Source organism: Heterodontus francisci, chromosome 12 (genome assembly GCF_036365525.1).
Source record: "Heterodontus francisci isolate sHetFra1 chromosome 12, sHetFra1.hap1, whole genome shotgun sequence".
Lineage (NCBI taxonomy): Eukaryota > Metazoa > Chordata > Chondrichthyes > Heterodontiformes > Heterodontidae > Heterodontus > Heterodontus francisci.
This window is the reverse complement of record NC_090382.1, coordinates 101,785,403-101,802,096: the sequence shown is the minus strand read 5'-3', so window position 1 is coordinate 101,802,096 and position 16,694 is coordinate 101,785,403. Positions and strand designations below refer to the sequence as shown.

The following is a 16,694-nucleotide window of genomic DNA, read 5'->3' as shown; positions in this document are numbered from 1 at the left end:
GCATGTCAAGTAAATAAAAATCCAGGCCAATGTCTTTGGGTGATGTTGCCAAGCATCAGCAGGTAATTGCAGAAGATGAAGCAGCCAAGCATTCACATTATCCAGGAAATGCTGATTGTCAGCACTTAGCACAGCTGCTTACCATTTGTCTGATTGTTTGTAGAAGAAGAAAATTTCGAATGCAATTGTTCAGAAAGCTGAGGGACAACTATACTACAGCTCATTTATCTGTTTTTACAGTTGAGACAAATTCAAAGAGGCCTGTAATGGGCAGTGACATCACCCTCAGCTGTACCATCTCCAAACTCTCAGATACAGTCAGTCTTCACTGGAAACCAAGAGACTCATCTCAGCAGAACAGGAGGAACAATATTGATGAGATCCATCTGAATAACACAGTCTATCTGATAGTCAGACAAGTTGGAGCAGAGAATCAGAATTTATATACATGGGAAGTGCATGAAAATGACTCCATTGTTCTCAGTGGAAACACAAATGTTGATGTGGATCTGGGTAAGTCCAGAGCTACCTTGCAGTAGGTATTAAATAATAACTAATATAAAACTGTTACACACAAATACAGTGAGCACAGAAACCACTGTGGGATTTACTGCAGAATGTGGTCCTTGTTTTTTCCCCTGGAACATGGGTGTAAATATAAAATAGGGACATTAAGAATGATGTAACCAATCAGGTGAATTCAATGGATTCATTTCAATTCACATTTATGAATCAAAAATAATAAAATCCATTCAATCGAATAAAGGAAATTCCTTTCCAGTCGACATTGGAATGGAGAAATATCAGCATAATAGTTACAACATTAGGGTGTTTCCTGAGAAATTCTCTTGAGTACAGTGGAGCTGGTAACTCTCAAAAGTGGTCTGAGTGTCTTATATGTAGGGGTATTCTCTGACTGCTTGACATGTGAATAAATGATCACATCGCCAGTGGGTGTAAGAATAAGATTCCCTTGTGACCTGAACTGGATATTTCTGTTGATTGCTTTTGAAGGTGAACCAAAAAACCCTTGGTGAGACATAGGAACAGAGGAACAGGAGTGGGCCATTCAGCCCATTGAACCTGCCCTGCCATTCAATATGATCATGGCTGATCATCCACTTCAATGCCTTTTCCCACACTATCCCCATATCCCCTTAAATCACTTGTATTTAGAAATCTGTCAATTTCTGCCTTAAACATACTCAATGACTGAGCTTCCACAGCCCTTTGGGGTACAGAATTCTAAAGATTCACAACCCTCTGATAAAGAAATTTCTCCTCATCTCTGTCCTAAGTGGCTTCCCCCTTATTTTGAAATGGTGTCCCCTGGTTCTAGACTCCTCAACCAGGAGAAACATCTTAGCTGCATCTACCCTGTCTATCCCTTTAAGTATTTTGTCGGTTTCTTTCTCATTCATCGAAACTTTAGAGAATACAGGCCCATTTTCCCCAATCTCTCTTCATATAACAGTCCCGCCATCCCGGGAACAAGTCTGGTGAATCTACTCCCTCTATGGCAATAATATCCTTCCTAAGATAAGGGGACCAAAACTGCACACAGTACTCCAAGTGCGGTCTACCAAGGTTCTATACAATTGAAACAAGACTTCACTACTCCTCTACTCAAATCCTCTTGCGACAAAGACTAACATACCATTAGCCTTTATAATTGCTTGCTGCACCTGCATGTTAGCTTTCAGTGACTTATTGATAAGGACAACCAGGTCCCTTTGTACATCTACACTTTCTAATCTCTTACCATTTAAGAAATACTCTGCACATCCATTTCTCCTACCAATGTGGATAACCTCACATTTTCCCACATTATATTGCATCTGCCACGTTCTTGTCCACTCATTAAGTCTGTCCAAATCCCCTTGAAGCCGCTTTGCATCTTCCTCACAACACACATTCCCACCTAGTTTTGTGTCATCCGTGAACTTGGAAATACTACATTTGGTCCCCGCATCCAAATCATTGATATATATTGTGAACAGCAGGGCCCAAGCACTGCTCCCTGCAGTACCCCACTAATCACAGCCTGCCAATGCAAGAATGGCCCATTTATTCCTACTCTCTGCTTTCTGCCTGTTATCCAATCCTTATCCATGCCAGTATGTTACCTCCTACCCCATGTGTTTTAACTTTGCTAACCAATCTCCTGTGGGGAACTTTATTAAAAGCCTTCTGAAAATCCAAGTACGCCATGTCCACTGACTCCCCTTTATCAATGCTGTTAGTAACATCCTCAAAAAACTTCAACAGGTTTGTCAAACATGATTTCCCATTCATAAATTCATGTTGACTATGCCCAATCAGATCATTATTATCCAAGTGTCCACTTATCACATCCTTTAGAATAAATTCTAGCATTTCCCAACAATTGATGTTAGGCTAACCGGTCTGTAGAGCCCTGTTTTCTCTCTCACTCCCTTCTTAAATAGTGAGGTGACATTTGCGACCTTCCAATCTGCAGGAACTGCTCCAGAATCTATAGAATTTTGGAAGATGATCACCAATGCATCCATTATTTCCACAGCTACCTCTTTCAATACTCTTATATGTAGAATATCAGGTTCTGGGGACTTATCAACCTTCAGCCCCATTAATTTCTCCAATACAACCTTCTTACTAATACTAATTTCCTTCAATTCATCATTTTCCCCCTAATCCCTTGGATCTCTAATTCTGGGAGATTTCTTGCATCTTCCTCAGTGAAGACAGACACAAAGTAATCATTTAGCCTCACTGCCTTTTCTCTGTTCCCCATTATAAATTCTCCTGACTCTGCCTGTAATGGACCCACATTTGTCTTCGCCAAACGTTTCCTTTTTACGTACCTATAGAAGATTTTAAAGTCTGTCTTTATATTTTTTACTAGCTTACATTCATATTCTATTCTCCCTTTCTTTATCAATTTCTTGGTTCTCCTTTGCTGTATTCTAAAAACCCTCCCAATCCTCATGTTTACTACTATTTCAGGCAACTTTATAGGCCTTTTCTCTTAGTCTTATACAATTCTTGACTTCCTTTGTTTTCCATGGTTGACTGCCTTTACGTTTGGGGTTTGCATGCCTTTAAGGAATGTATAATTGTTGTAAATTATGTACTATTTCTTAAAAGACTATCTATTGCATATGTACTGTCATACCTTTTGATGTATTTTCCCAATCCACCTCAGCCAATTTGCCCTTCATACCTTCATAATTTCCTTGGTTCAAATTTAGCACCCTCGATTCAGATTGAACTACCTCACTTTCAAACACAATGTAAAATTCTATCATATTATGGTCACTCATCCCTAAAAGTTCTTTTACAACAAGATTATTAATTAGCCCTTTCTCAATACATAATACTATATCTAAAATAGCCTGTTCTCTAGTTAGTTCCTCAACATACTGCTCTAGAAAACCATCCCTAACGCACTCTAGAAACTCATCTTCCACAACATTAGTGCTCATTGCGTTTACCCAGTCTATATGCAGATTGAAATCACCCATGATTACTGTGTTACCTATGTCACATGCTTCTCTAATCTTCTGATTAATACCATGCCCCACACTACCACTACTGTTTGGTGGCCTATAAACAACTTCTACCAATGTTTGCTGCGCCTTGCTGTTTCTTAGCTCCACCCAAACAGAGTCCATATTTTGTTCTTCCGATCTGAGATCCTCCCTTACTAATGCACTAATCCCATCCCTTATTGTTAGCACAACACCAAATCCTTTTCCTTTCTGCCTTTCCTTCCTAAATGTCGAATATCCTTGAATATTCAGTTCCCAGTCTTGCTCACCCTGTAGCCGCATTTCCGTTATGGCAATTAGATCATACCCATTTACTTCTATTTGGGCCTTTAAATCATCTACCTTGTTGCAAATACTGTGTGCATTCAGGTAGTGTGCCCTTAACCTTGTCTTCTTGACATTTTGCATTCTAGGCCTAGTTGATGCTTGTCTTTGTTTCACCTGCCTTCTAATGTCACTGGCTACTTTTCTACCTCCTGTTACCAGCTTTACTTCCTTCCAATTTGAGCTACCCCTCAGGCTCCCATCCCCCTGACAAGCTAGTTTAAATCCTCCGCAACAGCACTAGCAAATCTCCCTGCAAGGATGTTAGTTCCAGTCCTGTTTTATGTATAGCCCGTCCATCTTGTACAGGTCCCACCTGCCCCAGAACTGGTCCCAATGCCTCAGAAATCTGATGCCCGCCCTTCGACACCAATTCTCCAGTCACGTGTTCAATTGATCAATCCTCCTATTCCTATGCTCACTAGCACATGGCACTGGGAGTAATCCTGAGAATACTGCTTTGAAGGCCCTGCTTTTTAATTTCCTTCCTAATTCCCTAAAATCTGCTTTCAGGACCTTATCCCTCTTCCTACCTATGTCATTGGTATCAATGTGGACCACGACCTCTGGCTATTCACCCTTCCCCAGTAGGTTGTCCTGCAGCTGCTCCGTGACATCCTTGGCCCTGACACCAGGGAGGCAACACACCATCCTGGAGTCATGTTTACTGCCGCAGAAACACCTGTCAGATCCCCTGTCTATTGAATCCCCTATCACTATTGCTCTTCCACTCTTCTTCCTCCCCTCCTGTGCAGCTGAGGCACCCGTGGTGCCACGTACTTTGCTTTGGCTGCACTCCCCCATGTATCCATTGCTCTCACCAGTATCCAAAATGGAAAACTGATTAGCAAGCAAGATAGACTCAGGGCACTCCTGTACTGCCTGCCTGGTTCTCATAGACTGCCTGGCAGTCACCCATTCCCTCTCTGCCTGCATGCTCCTAACCTGCGGTATGACCACCTCCCGAAACGTGCTATCCACGTAGTCCTCTGCCTCATGGATGCAGAACAGTGACTGCAGCCACTGCTCGAGTTCTGAAACCCGGAGCTCAAGCTTCTGCAGCCGGTGACAGATGTGTTCATCTCAGACGCATGGTGTGTCCATGACTTTCCACATACCGCAGGACGTACATTCCACTTGGCTGAGCTGACCTGCCATACTGTAACTTTAAAAATTTTTTATTACAATGGGAAGTAAAATAACTTACCAGTTACTCACCAATCAACTTCTTCCCTTGTACCAAAAGGCCAGTAATGAATTGTTCAACTGCTTTAGTGCACAGCAAGTTAACCTACAGAATAACAGTTATGATCAGATTCACTTAGTTCAATCAGTATAACTTGGCTTTGTGCATAAGTTCAAAATAATGAACATGCTATACTTTCCTAAACAAATTAACTCCTAATGACCCTGCTATGAACTAAATCTCTGAATCTGGCCCAAGCTTGCCCTTGCAACTTTCTGTTTCTGACAGATTTTCATCAAACTCATATCTGATGAAAGGCCACAGACCTAAAAAATTAACTCTGTTTCTCTCTCCACACATACTACCAGCCCTGCTGAGTATTTCAAGCATTTTCTGATCCTATATTACTGTTACGTCTTCTGGCTTCCAGATGTTGGAAATAATCACACTAAACTTGGAAAGGCTGAAGTCGTTGTTTATTCCATTCAGCCACCATGCTGCATGGTGTAGGACTACTTCAGACTGGTTTCCTGTTACACATCACATGACTCTGCAGTGCATCCGTGAATGTGGCCCCACTGGAACATTTACACATAATTAGTTCCTAGCATTTTAATGATTGTGATATATTGTTATACTATCATTTTGATGGGGGCCACGTTTGGTGTGGATGGGCTTTGCATTTAAGCAATAGTCAGCCTGAGCCAGCAGCCAGTGTATCCAGGTTCCAGCTGATTTTCCTGTCCCAATGCAACACTCCCGGCTGATTTATATTAGGAGGATGCTGTTTGGCCCTATCGAAATTCAGAACATTTGAATCTCAGTATCTATAAAAATCTAACACCTTGTTTCCTCTCTCTATTGCAGATTTACACAATGCAATAGACACACTTTATCGGTCAGGCTTAGATCACAGTGAACTCTACCTGAGTTGTAAAGCTTTATCTGAGCACAATAGAACTAAATGGACCTGGTCATCACGTTATTTTCAGAATCAAGAAAAAGAAATAGCTTCTACTTACAGATCTGAGCCTTTCAATATAAACAGGACCTACTTTGGAAGTCGACTGGTCCCTGTAGCGGCAAATTTTAATGGCAAGAACTTCAGTGTGAGGATTGTCCCTGTACTGTTTGAAGATGCAGGAGTTTACACATGTTCTCTGGGATCATATAAATATGTGACCTTTAAACTAATCACAGTTAAAGGTAGGAGACAGAATGTTCCCATGGTTTTGAATGATCATGTTATTGTTTAAAATCTAAATGATTTTCTTGTTTCCACAGTCACAGCTGAACCACCTGATGCAGTGACTGAGGGAGACACCGTTACCCTGACCTGCTCTGTCTCTGATGTCACTAAATCAATGAGACTTGTTTGGATTAATAATGATGGCAAAACTGTTGCAGAGAAAACATTGAAGGAACAAAAACAGGAAGAGGATGTTTTACAGCTGATTATTCAGAAAACCGATAGAGACAGAGAGAACTGGACATGTGTTTTATTTCATCAAAACACACCCAAGGTTTTAATTCCATATTATCTGAAGTTTAACAGTAAGTCTCTCAGATTTTGCTCTTTGTAATTTTCATAGAAAGCTATTTCACTTACTGCTTTTTTGTAATGACAGCCCCTCAGTTTTATATTACTAAGTGTTCACAATCATAGGTGTTTCAATATAAACAGCTTAACATCAAAAGTCAAATTATATACCTCAAAAGGAATGGACATAATAACAGTTATGGTCAGATTCACTTAGTTCAATCAGTATAACTTGGCTTTGTGCATAAGTTCAAAATAATGAATATGCTATACTTTCCCAAACAAGTGTGTTGATGACTTAGATAAACAAATTAACTCCTAATGATCCTGCTACGAACTAAATCTCTGAACCTAGCCCTAGCTTGCCCTTGCAACTTTCTGTTTCAAGCCTGACTGACTTTCTGTAGGAGTCTTCTAAACATTATATCCTCTCTGCCCACTGTAATAAGACTAGATGCCAATAACTTAGTTGCTTTCCTTGCAAATATGGAAAATGTAACACTGGCGGGGTGGAGGGCACGGAATTTTATGCTCTCCCCCGTGTCAGATTTGGAGGCAGACAGAGTTTACAATCAGGTGGGATGGTGCGGGGCATTTCCCACCACAGTCCCGCCTTTGCCAAAATTTAATCTGTGAACGGCCTTCCCACCCCACTATCAATTGAGGCCCTTAATTGGGCAATTAACCCCCAGTTAAGGGCCTCTTCCCGCTGCAGCTGCAATCATCCATGCAGCGGGCAGCCCTGGCACCGCACAGGAATCACAGCATGGAAAACCGTGCTGGCTGCTTCCTTGCTCCGGTGGTGGTGGGGAGGGGGTGTGATCCCTCATTAAAAGGCACTTACGGCCTAAACGAGGGACCCTGTATCAGGAAGGGGCAGGGTCCACTGAGGACCACCCTGCCCTTGCTGCCAACCCACCTCCCCCACGATCCCCAACCCCCCTGAGGCCCCTCCCAACCTGACCTGAGGCCTGGTTCCAGTGACACTCCTCGGTCTCCAGTTGGTGGACCTGTAACAGCAGCAACCACCTCCATGGTAGCACTGCAGCGGCCAGCCTTTAATTAGCCGGCAGCTCTGCAAGGGCAGGACTTCCAGCGATGCGGTCCTTGATCCTGTGGAAGGCCCACCACTGTCCACTTAAGTACCCGATTGGCACTAAATTCAGCGGGCCTTCTGTAGACGAGGTAACGCAGGGATCCTGACATTGGTTTCTCTGGATATCAAAAAACCTCACCGCCAGGATAAAATTCCCCTGTCACTCTGTCTCTACCACTTATATGGATCTGACACATATTTAACCAATGTCACTTCTGGAAAGATATTCTTGAAGTGGAGGCAATTGGCAAGGATTGTTTGCCAGTAAATGATTGGTTGGGGAAATGATTGGATGATTGACTGGAAAATGATTGGCCAGGGAATGATGGGATGATTGGCCAGGAGATCATTGGGTAATTGGCTGGAGGAATGATTGACCACTGAATGATTGTTTATCAATGTTTGGATGATTGCCATAATCTTCCAATCTTCCCTGGACATCAGGGTGGTGCCAGAGGATTGTAGAGTGGCAAATGTGCCACCCTTATTCAAGAATGGGTGTAAGGTCAGTCCAAGCAACTGCATGCCAGTTAGTTTAACATTATTGGTAGATAATATTTTAGAAATAATAATCAAGGGAAAAAATAATCAACAGGCACTTGGAGAGGTTTGAGTTAATTAAGAAGAGCCAGCATGAAATTGTCAAAGGCAAATCATGCTTGACTAATTTAGTTGAATTTTTTTGACAAAGTAACAGAGAAGGTTGATGAAGGGAATGTTGTCGATATGGATATTAAGAAAGCATTTGATAAAGTAACACATAAAAGGATGGTAAAATTGAATAAAAAATTGCCTTAAGGACAGAAAACAGTGAGTCATAGTAAATGGTTGTTTTTCATAGAGTCAGAGTTATACAACACAGAAACAGGCCCTTCGGCCCATCGTGTCTGTGCCGGCCATCCAGCACCCAACTATTCTAATCCCATATTCCTGCACTTGGCCCGTAGCCTTGTATGCTATGGCATTTCAAGTGCTCATCTAACTACTTCTTAAATGTTGTGAGGGTTCTTGCCTCCACCACCTCTTCAGACAGTTCTGGGTGAAAACATTTTTCCTCAAATCCCCATTAAACCTCCTGCCCCTTCCCCTAAATCTATGCCCCCTGGTTATTGACCCCTCCGCTAAAGGAAAACATTTCTTCCTATCTAACTTGTCAATGCCCCTCATAATCTTATACACCACAATCATGTCCCCTCTCAGCCTTCTCTGCTCCAAGGAAAACAACCATACCCTTTTCAGTCTCTCTTCATAGCTGAAATTCTCCAGCCCAGGCAACATCCTGGTAAATCTCCTCTGCACCGTCTCCAGTGTAATCACATCCTTCTTATAGTGTGGTGATCAGAATTGTACACAGTACTCTAGCTGTGGCCTAACTAACGTTTTATATAGCTCCCATCATAACCTCTCTGCTCTTACATTCTATGCCTCGGCTAATAAAGGCAAGTATCCCATATGCCTTCCTAACCACCTTATCTACCTGTGCTGCTGCCTTCAGTGATCTATGGGACAAGTACACCAAGGTCCTTCTGACCTGCTGTACTTCCTAGGGTCCTACCATCCATTGTATATTCCCTTGCCTTGTTAGTCCTCTCAAAATGCATTACCTCTCACTTTTCAGGATTAAATTCCATTTGCCAGGACTCCGCCCATCTTGCCAGCCCATCTATATCTCCCTGTAATCTATCCTCCTCACTATTTATGACACCACCAATTTTCGTGTCATCTGCAATCTTACTTATCATACCTCCTATATTCAGACTGGTGGATGGTAGATAATGGTGTACCCAAGGGTCAGTGCTCGGATCATTGCTTTCTTTTTGCTTTATGTAAATGACTTGGATCTTGGAATACAGAGTAGAAACTTAAAATTTGCTGATGATACCAATCCTGGAGGAATGGCAAGTATGGATGTTACAAGCAGCCTGTAACAGGACCTAGATAGGCTAGCAGACTGGGCAGACAAATGGCAGATGGAATTTAATACAGGTAAGTGTGAGGTGATACATTTTGCAGAAAGGATCGGGTGAGGCAATATAGATGTAATGACACAGTTCTAAAGAGTGTGCAGGAAAAGAGGAACCTAGTGGTGAATGTGCATCGATGTTTGAATGTGGCAGGACATATTGAGAGAGTGGTTGGTAAGGCATATGGGATCTTAAGCTTCATAAATAGATGCATGGAGTACAAAAGCAGGGAAGTTATGCTGAACCTTTATAAAGATCTGGTGAGGCCCCAAAAAGAGTATTGTGTTCAGTTCTGGTCACCATACTTTAGGAAAGATGTGAGGGTCCTTGAGAGGGTGCAGAAGAGATTTACCAGAATGGTTCCGGGGATGGGGTATTTTAGTTACAAGAGTAAGAGAGGTCTTGACAGAGTGGATGTGGAAAGCATATTTCCGCTTGTGGGATAATCTAGAACTAGGGGTCACTATTTAAAAATAAGGGGTCACCCATTTAAGACAGAGATGAGGAGTAATTCTTTCTCTCAGAGGGTCGTGAGTCTTTGGAACTCTCTTGGAAAAGCTGGTGTTGTTCTCCCTGGAGCAAAGGCGATTGAGGGGAGATTTGGGAGAGATGTATAAGATTATGACAGGCTTAGATAAATTAGACAAGGAAAAACTTCCCATGAAGTGATGGCACAAGGACTAGGGGACAAAGATTGAAGGTTTTGGGCAAGAGATGCAGGGGGAATGTGAGGGAGAATATTTGTTAACACAGCAAAGGGTGATGACCTGGAACTCACTGCCCACAGAATGGCGAAAACAGAGGCAATCAATGATTTCAAAAGGAAATTGAATGGGCATATGAATATAAAAACATACGAATTAGGAGCAGGAGTAGGCCACTCGGCCACTCAAGCCTGCTCTGCCATTCTACAAGATCATGGCTGATCCCGATTGTTACCTTGACTCCACATTCCTGCGTACTCCCGATAACCTTTCACCCCCTTGTTTATCAAGAATCTATTTACCTCTGTTTAAAAATATTTAAAGCCTCTGCTTCCACTGCCTTTTGAGGAAGAGAGTTCCAATGACTCATGACCTCAGAGAATAAAATTCTCCTCATCTCTGTCTTAAATGGGTGATCCCTTACTTTTAAACAGTGACCCCTAGTTCTAGATTCTCCCACAAGGGAAATCATCCTTTCCACATCCACCCTGTCAAGACCCCTTCTTACTCTTCTAAATTCCAGCAGATACAAGCCTAGCCTGTCCAACCTTTCCTTATAAATCAACCCGCCCATTCCAGATATTCATCTACTAAGCCTTCTCTGAACTGCTTCCAATGCATTTACATCCTTCCTTAAATAAGGAGACCAATACTGTACACAGTACTCCAGATGTGGTCTCACCAATGCCCTGTATAACTGAAGCATAACTGCCCTACTTTTGTATTCAATTCCCCTTGCAATAAACTATAACATTCTATTGGTTTCCCGAATTACTTGCTGAATCTGCATACTAACCTTTTGCAATTCATGCATTAGGACACCCAGATCCCTCCTGCATCTCAGAGCTCTGCAATCTCTCACCATTTGGATAATATGCTTCTTTCTTATTATTTCTGCCAAAATGGACAATTTCACATTTTCCCACACTATACTCCATTTGCCAGATCTTTGCCCACTCACTCAAACTATCTGTATCAAAAACAAGAAATGCTGGAATCACTCAGCAGGTCTGGCAGCTATCTGTATCCCTTGGTAGCCTCATTATGCCCTCTTCACAGCTTACTTTCCTACCTATTTTTGTGTCATCAGCAAATTTAGCAACTATACCTTTGATTCCTTTATCCAAATCATTTATATAAACTGTAAAATGTTGAGGCCCAGCACTGATCCCTGTGGCACACCACTCATTACATCTTGTCAACCAGAAAATGACTCATTTATGCCTACTCTCTGTTTTCTGTTAGCTAGCCAATCTTCTATCCATGCCAATATTTTACCCCATACACCATGAGCTTTTATTTTTCTCAATAACCTTTGATGCGGTACCTTATCAAATGCCTTCTGGAAATCGAAGTATAGTACATCCACTAGTTCCCCTTTATCCACAGCACATGTTACTACTTCAAAGAACTCCAATAAATTGGTTCAACATGATTTCCCTTTCACAAAACCATGTTGACTCTACCTGATTACCTTGAATTTTTCTAAGTGCCCTGCTATTATGCCTTTAATAATAGCTCCTAGCATTTTCCCGACGACAGATGTTAAGCTAACTCACCTGTTTCTGCGTTCTGTCTCTCCCTTTTTGAATAAAGGAGTTATATAGGCGATTTTGCAATCTAATGGAACCTTCTCTGAATCTCTGGAATTTTGGAAAATTAAAACCAATGCATCAACTATCTCACTAGCCACTTCTTTTAGGACCTGAGAATGAAGTCCATCAGGATCCAGGACTTGTCAGCCCGCAGCTCCAACAAGTTACTCAGTACAACTTCCCTGGTGATTGTAATTTTCTTGAGTTCCTCCCTCCCTTTCATTTCCCGATTTACAGCTATTTCTGGGATGTTACTTGTATCCACTATAGTGAAGACGGATGCAAAATACCTGTTGAATTCATCTGCTATCTCCTTATTTTCTCTTATTAATTTCCCTGACTTACTTTCTATAGGTCCAATGCTCACTTTGTTAACTCTTTTCTTTTTAAAGATCTATAGAAACTCTTTTTTTGTATTTCTAGCTAGTTTTCTGTCATGCTCTAAGTTTTCCCTCCTCATCAATCTTTTAGTCATTCTTTGCTGTTTTTATATTCTGCCCAATCTTCTGACCTGCCACCCATCTTTGCGCAATTATATGCTTTTTCTTTAAGCTTGATACTACCTTTAACTGTTTTAGTTAACCACAGATGGCTGTTCTTCCTCTTGGAAATTTTCTTTCTCATTGGGATGTATCTATTCTGTGTATTCTGAAATATCCCCTTAAATGTCTGCCACTGCATCGCTATTGATCTATCCCTTAACCTAATTTGCCAGTTCACTTTATCTCGCTCTGCTTTCATGCCCTCATAATTGCCATTGTTTAAGTTTAAAATACTAGTCTTAGATCTACTCTTCTCTCCCTCAAACTTGAAGGAAATAAAATTGCAGGGCTACTGGGATCCAGTGGAGGTGTGGGACTGACTTGATTGCTTCCTGGACAACTGGCATGGCCTCCTTCTATGTCATAAATGATTATCATTCTATGACTCCATGGCTGGAATTTAACACACACCCCCACGGGAATGGTATAGGAGGCAGGGAGGGCATAATACCCTATGAGAGGCAGAGGCTGTGCCTGCTGCTACCCACCTCCGGTGCTATTTTACAGCAGCGGGTAAGGTGGAAAACAGCCTGGCTGCCCCAGGCCAACTGAGGCCCTTAAGTGGTCAATTAATTGCTGCTGCCTCCTAAAACAACACCCCCCCCCCCCCCACCCTGGACTCCAACACTCACACCACCACCACCCCCACCCCTCCAAATACCCCTCGCCTGGGCCTAGCCAATTCTCTGTGGCAAGGCCCAACCCCCACTTACCTTTTTTGGAGACTAGCATCCATTGTCCTCTTCTTGATTGGTAGCCACCATTCCCAGTGGCGCTGCTGGGACTGAAGAGCTGTCAGCCCTCTGATTGGCTGGCAATACTTGGCGACGGGAGTTCCTGCCTCAGAGGGGTGATGGTATGGATTTCAGATCCGGCGGATGTGGGCCCACCCCTGGCTTTCCAGCCAGTGGGTGGGGTGGCTGCCTCATCATTAAATTCCAGCCTATGACTCTATGACTGGTCAGGGAATGATTGGGTGAGGAATGATAGGAAAGGTTATCTACCTATTACTCAAGATCGATATGAAATTGGATTGGGAAGGGAGCAGCAATAACTTGCATTCTATTTACTCAACTTTAATTTCAACTTTATAGCTCTGGAAGCTAAAGCTCCAGGTTCCTTATTTTGTCGTAAATTTGCCTCTGAATTGCACCTAGCAATAGAGTAGCCAGGGAATCTGAGTGCAAAGGACTTTGATACTTAGCTGCATGTAACTTACATTGGTCAACTAAATTCAGAACCCACGATCTAAAAATACACAGGAAATTCAAATGTAGTACTATTCAGGTGGAAAACAGAAGCACAGGATTTGCCTCCATTGTTCTTGTGCATAGTGCCCATTTTTCAGGTGTAATATTGATGTTAAGACTAGGAAAAGCACCACTTAAATTTTTGGGACAGTGATACTGATAAGGTGAGTTGAACGTGCTGTCTGGTAGAGGTGAGCATTCATGAGTTAAATGGCCTTCTTTTCATATAATACAACACAAATGGAGGTCATTCGACCCATCCTGATGGTGCCAGGATCACATTTATATCATTTTCTGTTGAATTGAATAACAATAGGAGGGAACCCTGCTTAACAAACCCTCAGCAATTGTTTTAAGCTCTTGCCTTCTGATCAGAAACAGGAATAAAAATTCCACATTTTGTGGTTAGTTGCAAAATCAGTTATCAAAACATTCGTTCGTTGAGCACAGTTACTTGGAATGAGTAATCTCGAAAGGAAGAGGCTTATTTTTATAATATTTCCAATACCATAATCTATCCCCTTTTCTTTTGGCATCCCATCCTTTGCAACATCTCCTCCCTGACGCAATGTGGACATTTGGCTATTTCCAGGTCTCTACTGAAGATACCTTCCAACCTGCCACAGGGAACTGTATGAGGTCACTGGTTGCCGCATTATCTTTTCACTCTCCCAGGGAAATGCTCATCCACACTTTTCCCACTTCCTTCTGAAACCAGGACTGAGATTGTAAATTTAGTTTGTGGCACATCATGGTCGCAAACACATTCCATGGTAGAGTCTTGCGGATCTAATATGCAGCATGGTGCCAATATTGAGAATGCACTGTCAAGGATTCATTCTTATTCAGTATTATAGCCAGGGTGATATTGTACAAATTCTCTGTCTGAATTCACTGCCAGATTTTTCCTCTCTCCTTTCATCCCACTGTAGGGTAGATGTTGACTCTGTGTGATAGTGTAAATGTGTGGGAGTGAGTCACCAGCCCCTTATACATCTCTCTCCATTTTTATTTCCATCTGCTTTACACTATCCCACAAACTTAAGGAGAACCCCTCTGAGTACAGCTCAAATTCAACCAACCATTATTCAAGTATAAATTAGACAATGAGTATCATTCACCTATTGTGCAGCAGGAAACATCACAGCTGAATCAGATCCTTTACTTACCAGTCAACTATACATATCTTCTTTTCAGAAAGAATCATCAGATTACAACTAGGAACTAGAATCCTGCGTGATTTATTTTTTCCTGTCCCTCATTGAAGGGCACTCAGAACAGTTGTAATACTCCAACATTCCTTAGTGAGGTCAATTTACTTGGATCAGGATTTAAACCTATGATCTTCTCGTCTGTGCAATTTGATGGTAAATCAGGCAGTAGGTTTATCTACTGGGTCATTAGGGAGTTTTTAAAAAAAAGTTAACTATTATCTAAATGTGAAATCTGTGATCATTCTTCACAGGTGGTTACACTTTTAAGCATACACATGTTGTTGTTTTTGGAAGTCTGGCTGTTCTCCTCATCATTATCCTGGCAGTAGTGCTGTGTATAAGCAAGTGCAAGGTTGCAGGTAAGATATGTAAATTGTTGCAACCAATTTTAGGTTTCACAAATGTAATAAAATGTGAAAATAAAAGGAAAATACTGCAGATGCTGGAAAGCTGAAATAAAAACAGGAAGTGCTGGGAATACACAGCAGCTCAGGCAGCATCTGCGGAGAGAGAAACGGAGTTAACGGGCTGGATTTTAAGAACCCGCCACCGACATCGTAAGGTCGCATGCCAAAGAGCCGCCACGATTTCACGTGCAGCAGCTCATTTAAATAGCTGGGGCGGAGGTACCCTCTCTGCACTTATTTTCCGGTATATCTGGTAATGAAAAGATTTGAAGAACACAAATAAACTAACATATAATATTCTATAGAGGTATGGATTCATATTTTAACTAGGAATTTTACCTGTGAAATGTAACAGACTGAGTTGAATAATGTTGATTATGTTCTGGAGTTTTTTGCAATGTGTGTATATCTGTACATTTGTTGTGAAGAGAATTGGGCTCAAATGTGATGCCCCCCCGATAACCTTAACTCTCCAAGTTCACTCAATGTTGACGTACAGCTACAACAAGCAATTAGGAAGGCAAATAGTATGTTAGCCTTTATTGAATGGGGTTCGAGAATCAGAGTAAGGAAATCTTGCTGCAATTATACAGTGCTTTGGTATAACCACAGCTGGAATTCTGTGCACAGTTGTGGTCTCTTAGATGGCATGCAATGAAAGATCACTAGATTTATTCCTGGAATGAGAGGGCTATCATTTGAGGAGAGATTGAATAAAATGGGCTGATACTGTCTGGAGTTTAGGAGAATCAGAGGTATCTCATTCTCAAACATAAAATTCTTAGAGATCTTGACGGGGTAGCTGCTGAGAGAACCTTCCCTGGCTGGAGACTAAAACTAGGGGGTCATAGTTTCAGGATAAGAGGTCAGTCATTTAGGACTGAGGCAAGGAGAAACGTCTTCAGAGTTGCAAAACTTTGCCATTCTCTGTTCCAGAGGGCTGTGGGTGCTCAGTCGATGGGTATATTCATGACTGAGATTGATAACTTTTGGGCAATAAGGGAATCAAAGGATTTGAGGATAGGGTGGGAAGCAGTTCAGCCAGAATCCTAATTCATGGTTGAGCATGCTCCTATTTCCTCTGCTCCTTATTCTGTTAAAGGCAGGTTGCTTAAGTGAACAAACGTTCTAGAGAGACAGTGGAAGCACCCGGTGTTGATTGATTCAATTGGAAATTAGATTTCTTTCAGAAAATATCATTTTAGGATACAATATATGAATAATTTGGAACATAATATATGACAAATGTAGCATGCTTTGGAGGACCAGGCTTCTATAAGCATATAAAAAGGAAGAGTCATAGAGTCATTTACGGCACAGAAGGAGACCATTCAGCCCATCG

The 16,694-nt window shown here is 41.8% G+C and overlaps 1 protein-coding gene across 1 annotated transcript in view; it reads left to right on the top strand.

Moving 5' to 3' along the window:
* LOC137375719 (uncharacterized) overlaps positions 1–16,694 on the top strand; it is a 66,873-nt gene that overhangs the window by 29,553 nt on the left and 20,626 nt on the right. Inside the window, exons 9-12 of the mRNA XM_068043103.1 lie at positions 241–513; positions 5,908–6,246; positions 6,325–6,594; positions 15,197–15,304. Of these exons, the coding sequence (XP_067899204.1) occupies positions 241–513; positions 5,908–6,246; positions 6,325–6,594; positions 15,197–15,304 (990 nt within the window). The remainder of the gene's footprint in view (positions 1–240; positions 514–5,907; positions 6,247–6,324; positions 6,595–15,196; positions 15,305–16,694) is intronic.